Here is an 18,746-nt window from a genome sequence, read left to right as displayed (position 1 = left end):
GGATATAGGGAGATCTGCTTTAAAAATGTCTGCGAATAATGTACCTGTCACATCACCATTGCCATTCCTTAAATCGTTGCGCTATTAGGAAAGTATATAATAAACAGATAAATTTCAACCTTCATTTTAAAGGTACCATAAATTTTTTTCTTAGAATAGAAAGTTTAATATCAATAACCAGTCTCCCCCTTTTTTCTTTCCTTGGCCTTACAGATAAAAAGATTTGCGTTCAAATCCTGCTCCTCATGCTTATTACTAGCTTTGTGACAAAGAGCAAGTCACTTATAGCTCTTGATTCTCAGGCCATTCTACAAGACTTATTTACTCCATTGTAGATAGGTTTTGATCTTCTTTGGTGGGAGGCGTTCTCACACCAAAATCCTTGATAACATATCAGTAATAATAATAATAAATAATAAGAAGTCTACCTACTGGTGAGAATTAAGAGAGTTTAAAAGTGGTATAACACCTACTGTTTTTAGTCCAATTTATCTTAGCTAGGTATACACAAACAGTGGCAAAATGATTACAAGAATTGTTTTAATCAAACATGTATTGGTTATTGTGATAGATACCTCATGTAACAGATAGTTTAGGAATACCTGACCAAAAGTTAGTGGAAGAAATGATCCTGAAAGAGTCCTAGTCTTGAAGGAAGGAGATCTGATTCAAATCTGGCCCTTGCCTTTTACTGTCCTTGTTACCCTACATATATATATTCAACAAAGCTTCACTTTGCTCTTCTGTAAAATAGTTTCACTACTTGCCTTAAAGGATTATTGTGAAGAAAGTGATTTATATAGGGTAATGCACTGTATAAATATTAGCTATAACTTTAATTGGTTTGTTATTCCCCAACTAATAGAAATTTGGCAGCAGGTAACATTTCATGATAATGACTTGTCTTTCTTTGGTGGATTTTTTTAAAGGACTATTTCAAAGGATCAGTTTGAAAAGAAGAAAAATGATACACTAGATCCTGAGCCGTGAGTATATAGCCATTTTTTGGTGATTGGGTATTTTATTTTTAAATTGAGAGAGGACTGTTCATGATATTGGAGAAGTCTTCCCCTCTCCTTATGCTATATGTCATGTATTTTAAAAAATGTGAAATATATCATCTTTGTGGTTGAGATTTCTTTAATATTTTTTCTTACGCTAACATGAATCTACAGTACAATTGTTTCTTAAATATAAGCACTGTTTCACTTTTCTCAAAGAATATATTTTTTCAGTACTAATAGAGCATCTATTATAGCACGGACTAATACTAGCCCCTCACCATTAAGAAACCATTTTGTGTTGGAGGCAATAATTTGTGTAGCTTAAAGATATAGCTTCTGTTTGAATGTAATGTTTTACTTCAAGTAGTTCTAGGTCACATAACTATTTGACAGGACATTGTAATTGATACTTAAGGAACACTTAACAAAAGATCTCTGGTTAGGAAAGCAAAAATTTTGAAGAGAATAAGAAAAAGGTTAGTTAACTTGTCCTTTTGGCATTGCACAGTTTCTCAAAAGCCTCTTGCCCTGTTTTCTGTGTGTGAAGTGGCAGTTGGATATAGTCAGCAGAGGAGGCCTGGGAGGTTAGATGCCTCATATCTAGTTCTTGTCCTGCCCTTGCCTTGTTTGACCTTGACAATCCCTTTCCTTCATTTCCCTGGATCTCATTTTACTCACAAATGAAATTTAACTAAAGAGCTCTAAGACTTTTTTGCAGTTATGATTATCCTTAGTTCTAGGCTCTTTTTCAATAAAATTACAACCTTATGCTAGTCAAGTTGCTTTAAAAGTACAACTTTATGATGTATTTATTAGCAGTTGGTTGCTTACTTGAGAACATTGCTACACAATGGCCCCTCTGCCAATGGTTTTATATTACATGCTATTCCGTTTTCTCTCTCGAAAATTCCAATTTCCATGTCTCTACCTCCTCTCCATATTATATAGGTGTTCACATATACATAGAGAAGATATCCTGAAAGCCCAAGTCAGTCTGCTTATAAATTGAAACTATTTTTGTTAAGATATCATACTAATTTGAAAAATTATACAGCCCTTTCACAGAAGACTGCAAAAGTGACTCTGATGTAGGCAATTTTAAAAAGTTGATTAAATCTGTAAAGTGTTATTGTGTTTAATCTTACACAGTAGGAATTTTCAGAATTGAAGTGCAACTTTTAATAATTGGACATTTTCAAATTTTGGAAAGGATCAATTCTTAACTCTAAATAGATTGTGCTGACATTGTGGACACTATAACATAATGCCACGTGTAATTATATACTTAATAAATGCCTTTTGATAAATAATGATAGTATTTTCTGGTAAGTTAAATTATAAAATCTCTTTAATAAAGAAACTTGGCTTTTTCCAACAGTCCCCAAAGTGTTATAATATCTCCTGATAGCAAGAAAATTTGCTGTATGCGAAAGTGCATATGTATGCAAAGCATATGCATAGACACCTCCTTAGATGAGATAGTGTTACTTAGTAGACAGGAAAGGTTTTTGTCATTGTTAGTTTCTTCCTTAGAAGAATAAATGCCACATGTATTTTTGGTATCACTAAAGTTTGTTTTTACTTTTAAACCCTCAACTGAGAGTCCTTAATTGAGAATAGCATTGCATAATAGAGTTAATACTAAATTTGGAGTTAAGAAAACCTGATTTGAATCTTAGCTCCTCCACTTATTGCTGTTTGTAATTGTGGGTAATTCACTTTTAATCTCTCTGAAGTTCACTCCCTCAATTTCTTATTTTCAAAATGGAATTGAAAATTTTATACACACACACACACTATCTCAAAGGGTAGTTATGAGAATAGAAAATCCTTGCTAACCATGAATTTCTTCAGAAATATGAGTTAATCATGAAAATAACTCATCTTAGTAAGTTCAAATTTAAAAGGTTGTCTTCTTCATCTGGGGCAGCTAGGTGGCACAGTGGGTAGAAGTATTCTACCTAGAATTAGGAAGACTTATCTTCTAAGTACAAATCTGGTCACAGACACTTATTAGTTGTGTGAACCTGGGCAAGTCACTTTACTCTGTTTGCCTCAGTTCTTCATCTGTGAAATGAGCTGAGAAGGAAATGGGAAACTATTTTGGTATCTTTGCCAAGAAAACCCCAAATGAGTCTCAGAGAGTCAGACACAGATGAAAAATAACTGAACAACAATAACAACAACTCCTTCAGTTGCTTCTTCATCTTTCTTTTGCCTTTATACCGCGCCCCCCCCATCATAAGCCAAGAAGTTGACAATTCTTTAACTATTTAAATACCTAGAGTAGACCTTAATTTTTTGACCTGTGTAGAGGATTTTTTTCTTTTATTGGTGTGGCATTCGGGGTTAAGTGACTTGCTCAAGGACACACAGCTAGTAAATGTCAAGTGTCTGAGGCCAGATTTGAACTCAGGTCCTTTGGACTCCAAGGCCAGAGCTCTATCCACTGTGCTACCTAGCTGCCCCTTTTGACCTGTTTAAATACCTCAAGTAGACCTTTTCTTTTTCTCTTTATGGTATGGCTGTAGTATTACTTGTCATGCCTTTCACTCTTTAGCTTTTTTTTTTTCCCTTTTTCTGGACTCCTTATCTATAATCTTTGGATTTAGTATATTTGCTTATAAATAACCTTAGAGTGCAATTCCCTTGCAGTGTTTTATTAATCATTTTAAATCTGTGGAAGCTACTTATATATAAACACTATTTGTCTTGAAAACATCCTAAAAACATCATCCTGGAAATCATGCCCATTTTCATGTTCTTTTTTGGGAACTTTTTTTTTCTTTCCACATGTGTGTTGATTTGGTGAAGAAAAAGAAACTAAACATAATAATTTCCATTCATTTTTAAACCCATGAATTATTAGGAGAATAAGAAGTACTGCAAATGGTCTAGTCCACCACATGTTACCTCATTGATAAATATTGATTATGTAAGATGTATGAAAAGTATGTGTAAATGATCACAGACTCTTATAAATAAACAAGAGAATGAGTATAAAATCAATGTAAGGACATTAAAATAGCCACAGTTGCTTGCAAGAATATTTGTTTCCTCTTTCTTCTAGCTTTGTTGATTGTAAGGAATGTGGCCGGAAGATGCATCAGATTTGTGTTCTGCACTATGATATTATTTGGCCTTCAGGGTAAGTCATTCTCATTCTCAGACTTGTATTCTGATAGGAAAGTTAATGAAAGCCTTTTCAAATTAAAAGTAGAATCTGTTTCTGATGTTGTCCATGATGAAAACTGTATAAGTTATTCTAAATTATATTTTCTTAGTGTTTATCTCATGTAGAATTTGTTAAAGGTGCAAAGCCCCCCAAATTTTAGTGCAAGTTACTTTTGTAGTAACCACAAGAATTAACTTGAAGAGTTTTTTAATGATTTTCAGTGCTCAGGAAATATACATAGATCTGGGTAGACAAAGAAATACTTTGTAATGTGACGCTTGAACGAATACATGTTGCACTGTATAAATGTCCTGCTAATTATACCTATTGATTTTATTTGCAGCTTTGTCTGTGACAATTGCTTAAAGAAAACTGGTAGAACTCGCAAAGAAAACAAATTCAGTGCTAAGAGTAAGTTTGTGGAAATTTTTCTTGTCCTTGTTTGATTTATGTATTTAAAATTGTTTGGACACATTTTATTGCTGTCTAGTTTTCCCAGTGTTCTTTTATGCATCTTCTTGAATGCTTTTTTTTATGCTTTTTTTTTTTTGGTGAGCATAACCAAAAGTTAGTTCTCTCTCAAAAGGTTACAGCACTCTTTTTAGTTAAGCATGTTTATTGCTGTGCTTTTTCATGGTTGTACTTTATTTACCTTGCCTTCTTAGGTTGATCGTTTGCTATATCTTTACATGACAACAAACATGACTTCTAGTAAGTTTTGAATGAGATTGAATTTTTGACACAGGAGGGCTTGTGTAAGAAGATCTTATGAAGGTAGCCAAAAAAGTAAATAACCAATTCCTGATGTTTCTTGGTCATTAGCATTGTGTTATGAGACAGAATACCATGTGTGTTTATGATGTTTGGGATGAGTCATTCATTCAGCAGATGTTATCAAGTGCCTGCGATGGAAAATGCTCTGCTGGGCATAATAGTGCTAGATCTGGAGTCAGGAATCCTTGGTTCATATTCTGTTTCATCTGCTTGATGTCTATGTGATCATGGTCAAGTCATCTAACCTCTTGAGGCTTTTGTTTCCCCATCTGTAAAATAGAAAGAAAGATAATATATTCTATTAACTACCTTCAAGGATTGTGACGAAACTTTTTAGCAATACTTTAAGCACTGTGTGAATGTGAAGAGTTTTTTATTCTATGGTTAAGACACCAGAAAATGGAAATTTTAAGTTCACTTAGATAAAAACTTACCTTGTTTTTTTAGAGAGAGAAAATTACTATTATTAGTTATTCATATACTAAATTCTTAAATGTCTTTAAGAAAGAGCAAAATTACAATCAATTTTTATTTTCTTATCTGTATTATGACTTTTTCCCCATCATACTAAAAATTTCATTAATACCAAATGTAGAACATGTGGGGTAGGGGGTAGCCTCATGTAGTAGAAAAAGAACTGGCCTGTGTTCCTGGGTTTTAGACCTGACTCAGCCACAGATCAGCTGTGTGACCTTAGTTAGATCGCTGAATTTATCCAACCATTAGTTCCCTTATCTATAAAAGGAGGATCTTGGACAAATGTTTGTTAAGGTCTGTTCCAAATCTAAGTCTAGACATGTGTATATGGGGATTTGAAGTAGTTAGTAAGGTTCTTTTTTAATAACTTAAATTTTTTTTCATAATAAAGCAAAAAGTATAAAGCCTGGATCTGGATTACCTAACCTTTTTCTTTTCTCTTCCCAGTTCATATTGCTTGCATTTCTTAATGGCCAGCACCTTCAAATTAACAATTGGAGTTAGCACATTGAATTTTTTGTATAGTTTTTATTTAACCATTATTGGAGAGTTGGTTTTATTTGATTGTAACTATAGCCACTCAGTTTCAATTTGTAGGATCTTTTTCTTTAGCTTGTTGGGAGTCCTATTGTCACTTCATGGACGTGGTGCTTGTTATACTTTTTTTCAGTAATTCCTTTAGCCTCACCATTTTAATGGTAGTATTCTCAGCACCAAAATAGCAACAAGTATCCTTTGTGTAGCTGAAAAATAGCTTTGTATTTTCTTTAGGTCTTGATAGCACTGAATCTGTGTATATTCAGTTATCACCAAGTTTTTAATCTCAAACTGAGTTTGCCTTATGAACTAACATTTACATCAGTGTACACTCAAGAATGCAAGTAATTCTAATATCACTTTGAGCAAAAAAGAAATAGAAAGGTAAATCTCAGGAGAGATGGGATAAGATTGTTTTCTAAAACCAAATACAAGGTGTCTCAAAAGCCTTGATGTAATTTTGCCAAGTTAGTAAAGCTTTGAACCGTACCAAGACTTTCAGGACATGTTATATAAATGAGTTTTTAATTACTCACTATATTGAGTTATTTATAACTACTTCTTTCTGATAATGAAGATAACTAAAAATAGGCTAATACTGGTTTTCTGTATACTACTTGAGATGAAGACAGACTACAGCTAGATACATATAAAAACCCTTTTAATTCTCTTTCACAAATCTGTTGTATCACCATGATCTTGGGATCATAGATTTAGAATTAGAAGCCACATGGTCCACTATTTCATTTTGCAAGTAAGATAACTGAGACCTAGAGATGTGAAATAACTTGCCTCAGGATCACAAAAGTGACAACCCTAAGTTTTGAACCAACCCCTGCTTCCAAATCCAGGTTTTGTTTTGTTTTTACTTTGCCCCTCACTGCCTCTAAAGTGTTTAGGTTAACAGGTAACATATAGTAAGTAAAGTAATTTACTTTTTATACAGAAAAAAATAGAAAACATTCAATTAACTCCCTTTTTAAAAGATGAAGAAAATGAAGTAGCTCAATAACCATGATAAGTTCTTAAAATATTTTGTTTCACTATTGTGGCTAGTTAATGTTTAAGGGGCCTGAATAGGAATAGGATTAGAAAGAGAGAGAAGGGAGGAAAAAGGATAAGAGAGAGAGGGAAAAGAGGGGCCATTTGATTTTCTTTTTCGGTGAATATTGAACCTTACTATTACTTTGGCTTATTTGGAGCATTGTTAAATTCCATTGAAATGTTGGTTGACCACTATTCTTGGTTCTTTAACTGCTTTAGTCCCTAACTTTAAAGGTTCTACTTTTAATTCAATTAAACAATCATGAAATGCCTACCATGTCCAAAGTACTTTTCCAGGAACTAAAGATGCAACAGTAAACAAATGATTTCTGTCCTCAGAGAACTTATTAGAGCATACAGATTTGTAAATACAAAATAATTTGATGTTAGGAGATGGCATTCATACCTAGAGGGATTAAGAACAATTGCAGTTGATCTGAATCTTTCCAGAAGCTAAAAATTCTAAGAGTCTAAAGGGAAGAAGATTGTGTGTGTTAGGTGTAGAAAAGAGCCTGTGCCAATTCATAGATGTAAGAGATGTAATGCTACGTTCTAGAATCGTGGCAGAGGCTAGTTTGGCTGTAGTAGAGAGTGTTAAGTGAATAATGTCGTGAAAGAAGGTAGGAAGGAGCTAGACTTCCAGGGTTTTCAGTTCCAAACAGTGGAGTTGGTAGCAAACCTGCATAAGATGATTTTGGCAGCTGTGTAAATGATAGATTGGAGAGAAGCAGAAGATTCTGAAAGTAGAAACACCAATTAGAGGGCAGGTACCATAATTTAAACAAGAGGTCATTTGAGGCTAAACTAGGTTGGTGGCCATGTAAGTGGAGAAGGGGGAATGGATCGAAAAAATGCTATGAAGTTAGACTTGATAACTGATTGGATATTGATACAGGGGAGTGAAGTAAATCATGGATAACTCCAAGGTGTGACTAGATAGATAGTTATTCACTCAACAAAAATAAAAGTTTTAAGGAAGAGATAGGTATAAGAAGATAAATACTAGTGCTTTAGAAATAATGAGTCTATGATTTCTATTTGAAATCCACCCAGCATATTAGGGAGAGCCACATGACAGATGGTGAAAAAGTATAGTAGCTGAAAAGAGAGAAATTAGGGCTAAATGTACAATTTTGGGGAGTCATCTGCTTAGAGATCATTATTGAATGTATGGAAGCCAGTGAGAATACTTATAGAGAAGAATATGGCAAAAATATGGTCTAGGATCAAACGTAACCCACATTTCAAAAGAGTATGACTTGCAAAAGAGCCAGAGAGGTAAAAGGAGAAATAGGACAGAGCAGTGTCATGAAAGCTGAGGAAGGAGGTATAGTTCATAATGTCAAAAGCCTGAGAGAGGTCAAGAATAACGAAGACTGAGAAAATGCCTCAATTAGACTTAGCACATGGGAGGATGTTGGTAACGCCAAGAAAGCAGTTTCAGCCTAGTGACCGGAAGGGTTTCATGCGATTGAGAAGTGAGTGGGAAGTAAGGCAGTCAAGGTAATTAGCATAAACTACTTTCTTGAGATTTGGCAAGGACAGCAGTTTGAGGGAATGGCATGGTCAAAATGAAGATTTGTTTTTTTAAGGATGTGGAAATACTGTGTATGTTTGTAGGCAACAGAAAGGGAGCTAATAAGGAGAGATTCTTTTATGTGAAGCACTTTAAAATCAATATGCTTTAATTTGTTGCTAGCAGTACTCCTAGGTGAACATGCAAATCTAGTTGTCTTTTATCTAAAGGTTATGAAAAGGAAATACCCAAAAGTCGAAGTAACATGATCTTCCCAGGGTCCCACTTACCTATTGGTGTCGTGATCCATTCTACCACACCACCTGGCTGCTTTCAGGCAGATTAATTCTGAAAAAATAGCTATGTATCAGCAGACATTCTTGGGTTTTGGTTGTATCAATTGAGTTACTCTTATGTACTCTTCAGAAAAGTGATAACCAAGGAGGAATCAGGAAAAGACAATCTTAATTTCTTTTTGGGTTTCATACTTGCCTTGGTATTGTGGATAGCATTACTCACCTCTGATTCGAACTGATAATGCTTTTGGGGTAACTTGATAATATTGAAAGAGACTATTTGGTATACTAAAAATGTCTATTTAAATACAGCCTAATTTTTTGTACTACCAATCTGTTCTCAGTAGCTGAAAGTAGAACCAATTAGGAAAATTAATTATTGCCTAGTCCAGTTTCTGATTATAGTATGTTTGTGGAAATATCTTGGCTTACATTTTGGTCTAGTGTTTGTGTGCCCACCCCCACTTCTCATGCACTTTTTTATGAGTATAAGATAATTACATACATGAAAATTTAAATTTTTAACTTTATTCAAATATGGAAAATTCATAGTACATGAACGTGATTAGGAAGAGTGTCTCTAGTCTCTCTGAGGATCATTCAAAGCCTCCAGTATGGTACTTATTATATTTAGACAGCGTTGTTATAAAAAATTCCTATTTTGCTGGGAGATTCAAGTGATAAAAGTAAATATCTAATTGTAAAATCTCTTGAACAAGTTAAATTAAGCTATACAGTTAGTCTCTTTTTTTCGATACTTATCTTTTTAAAACACATGCTCCAGGGGAGAAGAAGCTCGTTCCATTTAGCACTTGAAAGTAGATACAGGTATATAACGAAAAGTATTCACAAGAACGTTGTTAATACTGAATATAGCCAAACCCCACCAAATTAATACAGCACTCTTCAATAACTTGCAAAAATTGTACGGTCAGAAGGACAGCAGTTATCCAAGCCAGTACGTAACCATTATTTTTCCTTAGCTTCATTGTGCTTCCCATTGCCATCCTGGGTTTTCATAATTAACATTGTTGTTAAAGTACCCAACAGTAATGTTTTGTGCTCAATATTGTGGGTGAGGAACCGATTAATAATATTAGGCTTGATATACCTATTTATGGTCTTATCGTCAAACAAGGGTAAATATTTGCCTATACCATGTTCCAGGATCCCTTATTAAGCATTTATTCATGAGCTGTATTGGAAATTTCTTGGTAGCAGAATTTATACCACTGGTATCCAAAACTTATATAGCCTTGGCTTAATGCCAAGATAGAGTAAATGGCATTTCATTATTCAGCCTAGTGGTGTATCTACAGTGATGTATATATCACATGTAGAAAGTAGGAAATGCTGAATATAAGAGATATATGAAATGCAATAACTAAATTTTACTCCTTATATAATTGTAACATAGGACATGAATTCTGTTTTCCCTATTATGGATTTAAGAATAATTTAAAATTAAGAATTTGTTTTTATTTCTTAAAATACTACCATCTGACCTGGGTATTTCCTTAATTTTTTTTATTGCTGAAATATGGTGAGGAAATTTTATTTATTTATTATATCAGACATTTCTTGGTCTCTAAGTTTTTCTGTCTGTGTTTCTTAAGCTCCTTGTCACAATAATATAACACTGATGGAAAGAGAAAATTTCCAAGAAAAATTGTATGTCACTGTTATTTCTCCTAAGCAGGCAAATGAGTGTGTGTTGTTTTTCTAATTATGACATCAGAAACTAGTCAATTTCTCCAAGATTTTCCTATAAGATTTCCTTGCTCAGCTCATTTCCTTTGTATTTAATATATGCTGTTTTTCTTTACAATTTTGTATACTGTGATGGAAGCGTAACTGATCAGTTAGTATTTGGACTACCCAGTGTACTTAAGAACTCTGGCCTTCGAGTCAAAAGATCTGAGTTTGAGTTCTAGCCTTGACTCTTAACAGATGTTTAATCATGGGCCAGTCATTCTGCTTCTCAGACCCTTAGTTTACTTGTATAAAGAGATGGTATACAATTTAAATTCCTTACTCATAGGGTAGTTACTAAGATAGTTATTTGTTAACAGTTAAAATAACCACATTTATGCACAAATATAAATTATTATTTCCTCAAGGAGAACTGTTAACATTGTACCACTCAATTCCATATGCCCGGTTGTTGTTCAGTCATTTTTCGGATGTATCTGATTCTTCATCAACCCTTTTGGGGTTTTGTTGGCACAGAGATACCGGAGTAGCTTGCTGTTTCTTTCTCCAGCTCATTTTATAGATGAAGAACTGAGGCCAGCAGGGTTAAATGATTTGCTGAGGGTCACATGTCTAGTAAATGTCTGAGGGTGGATTTGAACTCAAGAAGATGAGTGTTCCTGATTCTAGGCCTGTCAGTGTCCACTGTGCCACCTAGCTAGGGCTACAGCCAAGTAATCCTGCCCACACCTAAATATCAAATTCTTAGAGTTGTGTCAGATACACACAGACACTTTTTCTAGTGCTTAGTATAGTGCCTGGCTTATAGCAGTGGTGGTGTTGAATTGTTCAGTCGTGTCCAACTCTTTGTGACCCCATGGACTGTAGCACACCCCTTTATCCTCCACTAATCTATCAAAGTCTGTCCAGTTTGGTGTTCGTTTTTTCCATGATACTGTCTATCCTCTTATCCTGTGTTGTCCCGTTTTCCTTTTTCCTTCAGTCTTTCCCAACATCATGGTCTTTTCCACTGAGTCCCATCTATTATCCCCTCTATTTCCTAGAAAAGTGATATCTTCAGAACTAAGTAAGAATGTAGGGAATTTGCCTAGTGCCTAAATTCACATCTGCTTAATACTTTGACCACAACCCTATTGTCTTATAGCCAAAGTAGCATTCTAAATTTTCCAGAGCAAAAATTGAAATTTTTACAAAGCTCTGTAATATACCTGGCTTCAGGAATCTACATGAGCTATTTGTAATTGAGGACCCAACTTTGTAATCTACAAAATTCAAAGTTATGTCTTCAACTCTAGGAGAGTTAAGAAAGTGGGTTTTTGTGGCCAGTGACATACTTACCTAGGAATAGGTAGAAAGCCATCTTCTTTACTTTGATCTCAAGAATGGAATCATGCTAGCATCAAAGAATAGGCATGACACCAAACTTATTCATTTACCCCAATGCTCTTTTCTGTCTCTCACTCCCCCCAACCCCTTCTTTTTTAAAATAACTTTTGGTTAGCACTTTATAATTAATTTTACAATATATGAATGGTGATAAACCATAGTGCCAAACAGGCATGCGTTTTCCAGTATACCGTATCATGTTAAATTTCTGCTATATCAGGAGTGATGAAAATAATCTTCTAATAAAGCTCATTGATTAAGATTAATTATTTCTTATGTCTGAACAGGTTTTTTGTTTCTACTTTCAAAGAACAGCTTGGAGAGTGACATGAGTGACATTCTCTTAGAAAATAGAAATCCAGCCCTTCGTAATTAATCTCTCTTACCTGGTTATTTTTTTTTTTCTTTTCCAGGACTGCAAACTACCCGATTAGGAAACCATCTAGAAGACAGAGTTAACAAATTTTTGCGGCGTCAGAATCATCCTGAAGCTGGTGAAGTTTTTGTCAGAGTGGTAGCCAGTTCAGATAAAACAGTGGAAGTCAAGCCTGGAATGAAATCGAGGTTTGTTTGGTTTGCATTGACTAGAACTTTTTTTTTTTAAATATATGAAGGGGGCGGGAAACATCCTCAGTCTTCTTAAGTTTTCCTTTTGTCCGAAGGAAAAGAACAACCTTGCATGGGGTATTTTTTGGTCATTTTTCTTCATATGCTGTTTTTTGGAAAAGCTTTTTCATTTTTTTACATAAGATTTTAAGTTGTTCAACCCCAAGATTCTTGTGCCTCAATATTTTAACTTAATTTTAAAATGTATTTGTAAAGTTCTAAATGTAGACAATCAAATTCAATGTTAGAATTCTAAAGTTTGATTTAACTTCTTACAGGTTTGTGGATTCTGGTGAAATGTCTGAATCTTTTCCTTATCGAACCAAAGCACTCTTTGCTTTTGAAGAAATTGATGGTGTGGATGTATGCTTCTTTGGAATGCATGTACAAGAATATGGCTCTGATTGCCCCCCACCCAACACAAGGTAGTCTTTCATTTCGATTCTTGGCATTTCTTTTTTTACATTCTGACAAACTAATGTAGTAACTGCTCAAGATTATAGTGATGCAGATCAGAACAGAGTTGGAAGAAATGAAACCATAGTTTAATAAATCAGACTGTGGGCAAATAAGAATTGTAATGGGAAGTTTTAAACAAAGCTTATGACTTCAATAATATTTGTACCTAGTTCCATTGCCATTTTAAGTATTTTCATTATGACACTTGTAAATGTGGGAATGTTAAAAAATAGAAAGTGCCAGACTGTTTTCCTTTAGCACTTTTGTTTTTTCTCTTTGTTATAAGAGTGAGGTTCAATTGGTAATAGATAGTAGAGTGTTACTCATTTTTTAAACATCAGTAAAAGTCATGTGTACTGGTTTAAAAAAAAAACTGATAGGCAGAGAAAGTATAAGTTACATCCCTTTTCTCCAGTATGAAGATTGTTCATTTCAATTCATCTAAGTTTAGCTACCTTTTAGTGTTATTTTTTAGGACTATTTATGTTGTTCTTCTGATTCGGCTTTCTTCACATCACTTCATGCACATCTTCTCATTTTCTGCATAAACATCATTTTTTATGGCACAGTAATTTTTCTATTTTCAACATTTTATTTTTTCCCCAATCAGATGTCAAAACAGTTTTTAACATTTTGTTTTTTCAAATTTTGAGTTCCATATTCTCTCCTTTTGTCCCCTCTCCCTTCCCTGAGATAGTAGGCAATTTTATAAAGGTTATACATGTGCAATCATGCAAAACATATTTCCATATTAGTCATGTGAAAGAAAACAAAACTCCAAAAATATTAATGAATAAAAAATCAAGTGAAAAAGATTGTGTACTTTTAATCTGCATTCAGACTTCATCAATTCATTTCTCTGAAGGTGGATAGCATTTTTCATAAGCAGAGTAATATTTTAGTATTTATATACTATAATTTGTTGTGCTATTTCTCACTTGATATTGCCCATTTTTTGTTCTGGTTTGTGTTATTCCAAAAAATGTTACTCTACACATCTCGTTTCTGTTATGGATTTCCTTAGAGGAAGGATGTGTCATATAGTTACATCAGTGGTTCAGGGGATATGAGCAGTTTACTGAAAATTCTCACAGTTACAATTTGATTTCTAGAGTAGTTGGACCAACTTATAGCACGACTGTCATTTTACTTACACACACACACACACACACACACACACACACACACACACACACACACCCATCCTATAACTACCCTCTGATGTTGACTATTTTTGTTGTTCCATATTTTTGCTAATTTGATGGGTGTGAAGTAAACCTCAGAGTTATTATTTGTATTTCTCTCATTCTCTATTTCTCTTTTCGTTGATGTAGAACACTTTTTCATGGTTATTTACACTTCTGAAAACTTTGTTCTTATCCTTTGACCATTTATCTATTGGAAAAATTGTATTATCTTTTCCTCCTTTCAATTTAGCTACTAGTTGATGTTGAACCTTTTTTTTTTAGCAAATAATGACAACTAAATGATGTTGAACCTTTTTTAAATTAGCAAATAATGACAACTATATAAAGTAACAAGAATTTCAGCATTTCCAACTTTGTGCCTAGTGTGTATGCAAAAAATTTGAGGCAGACCTTGAATTTAATTTAATAACTCTCTCTCAGGCGTGTGTACATATCGTATCTGGATAGTATTCATTTCTTCCGGCCCCGTTGCCTTCGGACAGCTGTTTATCATGAAATCCTAATTGGATATCTGGAATATGTGAAGAAATTGGGGTGAGTTTCATTTGAAAGAGGTGTAGAAAAGTAAACAATCTTCTTTTTCCTTTTTTCTTAATTTATATTATGCTTTTTTTTTTTAAATAATATTGAGTGGGTTTGAGGGGGGTGTAATTTGTTTCTTATTTTGGGTCTAAATGCTAATTTTTCTCTCCAGAGTATGTCCTCTATCCTCCCTTGAACCATTTTTACTCAACACTTAGATCTTATGCATTTTATAACCCATGTATACTTTAGTATATTCAAGTTGTATCTTTTAGTAATCTCTTCCCTGTGTCCCTCTTATTTTTGTACTTTTTATGCAACAATATCTCACTCCTTCTCTAAACCTAGGATTGGTACACCCAGTTCTAAATTAAGAGCTGGGAATTTCATGAAAAGAACTGACTATAAACTTTGTCTTATTTCATCCCCCTTGAGGGAAGCTACGAACTGACTTCAAATTCCAGAAGAGAATTTTTATATTACTAAATAATTACTCCAGGTCTGTTGATGAGTGTGTATCCTACAGGTATGTCACAGGACATATATGGGCCTGTCCCCCAAGTGAAGGAGATGATTACATCTTTCATTGCCACCCTCCTGATCAAAAAATCCCTAAACCTAAACGACTACAAGAATGGTACAAAAAGATGCTGGACAAGGCTTTGCTGAGCGCATCATTCATGACTACAAGGTACTTAGTGTCAAATCACATTGCTTTTTATGTAGCTTTTTCTTCATGTATTATGTGTGGATGGATATAATCTAATGTGTAACACACTGTGCTAGATAACTAACAACAACAACAACAATGGCATACATTTCATACATTTACATAGTTCTTTGTAGTATAAAAGGCACTTTGCTTACAACGTTTTGAAAATGAGGAAGCTAATGCTAAGTGAGGCAAAAGACACTTGCCTGGAGTCACTTGCCAAGTAATGAGTGGTTGATGCTGGAATTCCACCTGTCGTGTTCTAACTCCCAACAGTGGGGCCTTTTAGCACTGCATCACAGTGCCTCTATTGCATGGATCTATTTCGTTCAAAGAGATTACAGTCTGATGAGTGATAAGAAATATAGACTGACAAATGTAGCATAAATTTGAATATAAATGCAGAGAAGCATAAGTATGTTTCACTTAGAGTAAGTTATTAAACATTTTATAAATGTAATTTACTCAGATTTTCATTTGATTTTATAAGAAAATATGTTATAGATTAAATTTTTGATGAGAGGAGCAGGTAGGTGGCGCAGTGGATAGAGCACCGGCCCTGAAGTCAGGAGGACCTGAGTTCAAATTAGGCCTCAGACCAAACACTTGGCACTTACTAGCTGTGGGACCCTAGGCAAGTCACTTAACCCCAATTGCCTAAAAAAAAAAAATAATGATAATGATAAAATAACATTTAAAAAATGATGGGGAATTACTTCTCATTGTACAATTTCTGGAGTTTGTTCACCATTGCTATGTGTGCCAACAATTACATTGTTGTCCAGTTAACACAAAATAACTTATCTCATTAAAACATTATTTATGATCATCAGTAAATACTGTCACTGCATTGCAAATAAAATAGTTTGTAGTGGAGACCATATTATTATCTTGTACTTCGCTCATTAGGACATTTTCAAACAAGCAACAGAGGATAGGCTTACAAGTGCCAAGGAGCTACCATATTTTGAAGGTGATTTTTGGCCTAATGTTTTGGAAGAAAGCATTAAGGAACTTGAACAGGAAGAAGAAGAAAGAAAAAAAGAAGAGAGTACTGCAGCTAGTGAAACCACAGAGGTAAGTATCCTGTGATCTTAATGTTAATTGCTGGCCACTTCCAACTAGATTGTTATTGGCCTTATTAAATGTTGAGTTAAGCTAAGCTTTGTAGTAGGTACTCACTGAAGGTTTTTGAGCATGAGAATGACATGATCAAAACTGCTTTAAATGTGACTTTATCAGCTGTGTGAAGAATAAATGGGATAAGGGAGAGAGACTGGAAGTAGAGAGGTCAGTTATGGTAATCAGGCATAAGGTGCTGTAGGTCTGAGCTACAGTAGGATCGGAGGGAATAGATGTAATGGTGATAAAGTCAACAAAGTCTATTGACTGTTGTCTGCAAATAATTCCTGTGGGTGAATACGCCAGATTGTTGAGATACTTAAAGAGTAATATGTTCTCCTTTCATTTTGACTTAGATCATTTTTCTTCTTAGGACAACAGTCCTTAATTAACTGCCCATTCAGTGTTAGTGGTCAGCTGCTACTGTTACTATCTATGTTACCTACAAGTATTTTTTAAACTCCTGTTATATGTGGATGCCTTATGAGATATAATATTGCATAAGATATGGTCCCTGCTTTTCAGGTTAAATTTAATGGGAAAGATGAGACACACATAATGCAGTGTATGTTGTATCATATGAGTGGTACAAATTAAGTTTTGTCAGAGTGTACAGATAAGCTATGTCCCAGGATGAACATATTATCATTAGCATTTAAGGTAAATATTGAAATATGGGTATTATTTTGTTAACCAGCTATATGTGGGTGGCCATTTCAGGTACAGAGAATGATATGAACAAGGGTTCAGAAGTGATTAAGCTTGCTGAATGTTTGTTTAGAGAATGGTCAGTGGTCCAGAGTTCAGTGATGGTAGAGCTGGAAAAGTAGCTTAGGACCAGATCATGGAATCCTTGAGTGTGAAATTGACAGACTTTAAGTATACCTTATTCCATAGGCATTTTAGGAACCATTGAAGGTTTTTTAATAGAGTAATTTTTAGGAAGGTAATATGATGGCATTGTTTGGAAGCTCTTAGAAGAGCCTCCAAGTCTTTGGGACACCACTCTCCTGCTTTTCCTCCTACTTATCTGACTTTTCATTCTCTGTCTCCTTTGCTGAATCCTCTTCCAGATCATACCCTCTAACTGTAGATATCCTTCACAATTCTGTCCTGGGCCCTCTTCTCTCGTCCCTCTATACTACTCATCAGCCGACCTCATCAGCTCCCATGGATCACTATGCCAGTGGTACCCAAATCTACCTCTCCTGCCCCATTATTTCTGCTGACCTCCTGTCTCACATTTCCGTCTGCCTTTCTGACATATCACAGTGAATTTCCAGTTGTCATCTTATGCTCAACATGTTGAAAAATGGAACTTGGTGTTTTTTTTCCCCTAAAACTTCCCCCCTCCTAACTTGCCTATTACTTTTCAGAATGACATTATCCTCTTTATCCCTTTGATTCATAACCTAGCAATCATCTTCACCTCCTCACTACCTCTCATCACTCCCCATTTCCAGTCTGTGCCAAGGCCTGTCGGTTTCACCATTGCAACTTCTCTTGACTGTTGCTCCCTTCTCTCTTCTGACACTGTCACCACTCTAGTGCTTGTTCTCATCATCTCCCTTCTTGACTATTGCAGTAGCCTGCTGATGGGTCTGCCTGCCTCAAATACTCCAGTCTCTCCTCCATTTATCCACCACCTGCCACATAAAGGGTAGGTCCCACCATGTCTCAGCCTTATTCAATAAACTCCACATCACCTCCAAAATCAAATACAAAAATCTTCTGTTTGGCATTCAAAGCCCTTTATAACCTAGCCCCCTCAATAACATTTATTAAGTACTTCTCTTCCAGACACTGTACTGTGCACTGGGGAAACAAATACAAAATAAAGGAAGACGATCCCTGCCCTCAAGGGAAAGACAGAACTGAAAAGGAAGCTGAAAAGTGGGGAGTGGGCAGGAGGGTAGCTGTGGAAAGGAGAAAGAGGTACCAGAGTCTGGGGCATAGTGGAGAAGTCCCAAAGAAGGTGTAGCTAGGTGACAAAAAGATGTTTGAGCTGAACTGTCTCTTTAAATGGAGGTTTGGCACACGTGGCACCACACTCCAATCAGAGAATGAGAAGGTAGTGACGAGTTGGAGCATCAAGGCTGATGAGATCTTAGAGCATGATGAGGTTATCCCAAAAATGAGCTTCCCAGGACATGGTGGTGAAGTCCCAAAGTACTGTGGCCAGTTGATACTTTTCC

The 18,746-nt window shown here is 35.0% G+C and overlaps 1 protein-coding gene across 1 annotated transcript in view; it reads left to right on the top strand.

The window, feature by feature from the left end:
* Positions 1 to 18,746, top strand: part of CREBBP (CREB binding lysine acetyltransferase) — a 162,795-nt gene that overhangs the window by 134,001 nt on the left and 10,048 nt on the right. The window contains 9 exon segments of the mRNA XM_020995440.2: positions 930 to 986; positions 4,075 to 4,152; positions 4,523 to 4,590; positions 12,336 to 12,486; positions 12,807 to 12,953; positions 14,616 to 14,729; positions 15,244 to 15,374; positions 15,377 to 15,408; positions 16,339 to 16,506. Coding sequence (XP_020851099.1) covers positions 930 to 986; positions 4,075 to 4,152; positions 4,523 to 4,590; positions 12,336 to 12,486; positions 12,807 to 12,953; positions 14,616 to 14,729; positions 15,244 to 15,374; positions 15,377 to 15,408; positions 16,339 to 16,506 — 946 coding nt within the window.

The sequence above is a fragment of the Phascolarctos cinereus genome, unplaced genomic scaffold (assembly GCF_003287225.1).
Source record: "Phascolarctos cinereus isolate Bilbo 61053 unplaced genomic scaffold, phaCin_HiC Scaffold_4;HRSCAF=312, whole genome shotgun sequence".
Lineage (NCBI taxonomy): Eukaryota > Metazoa > Chordata > Mammalia > Diprotodontia > Phascolarctidae > Phascolarctos > Phascolarctos cinereus.
This window is presented reverse-complemented; position numbering and strand designations above follow the sequence as displayed.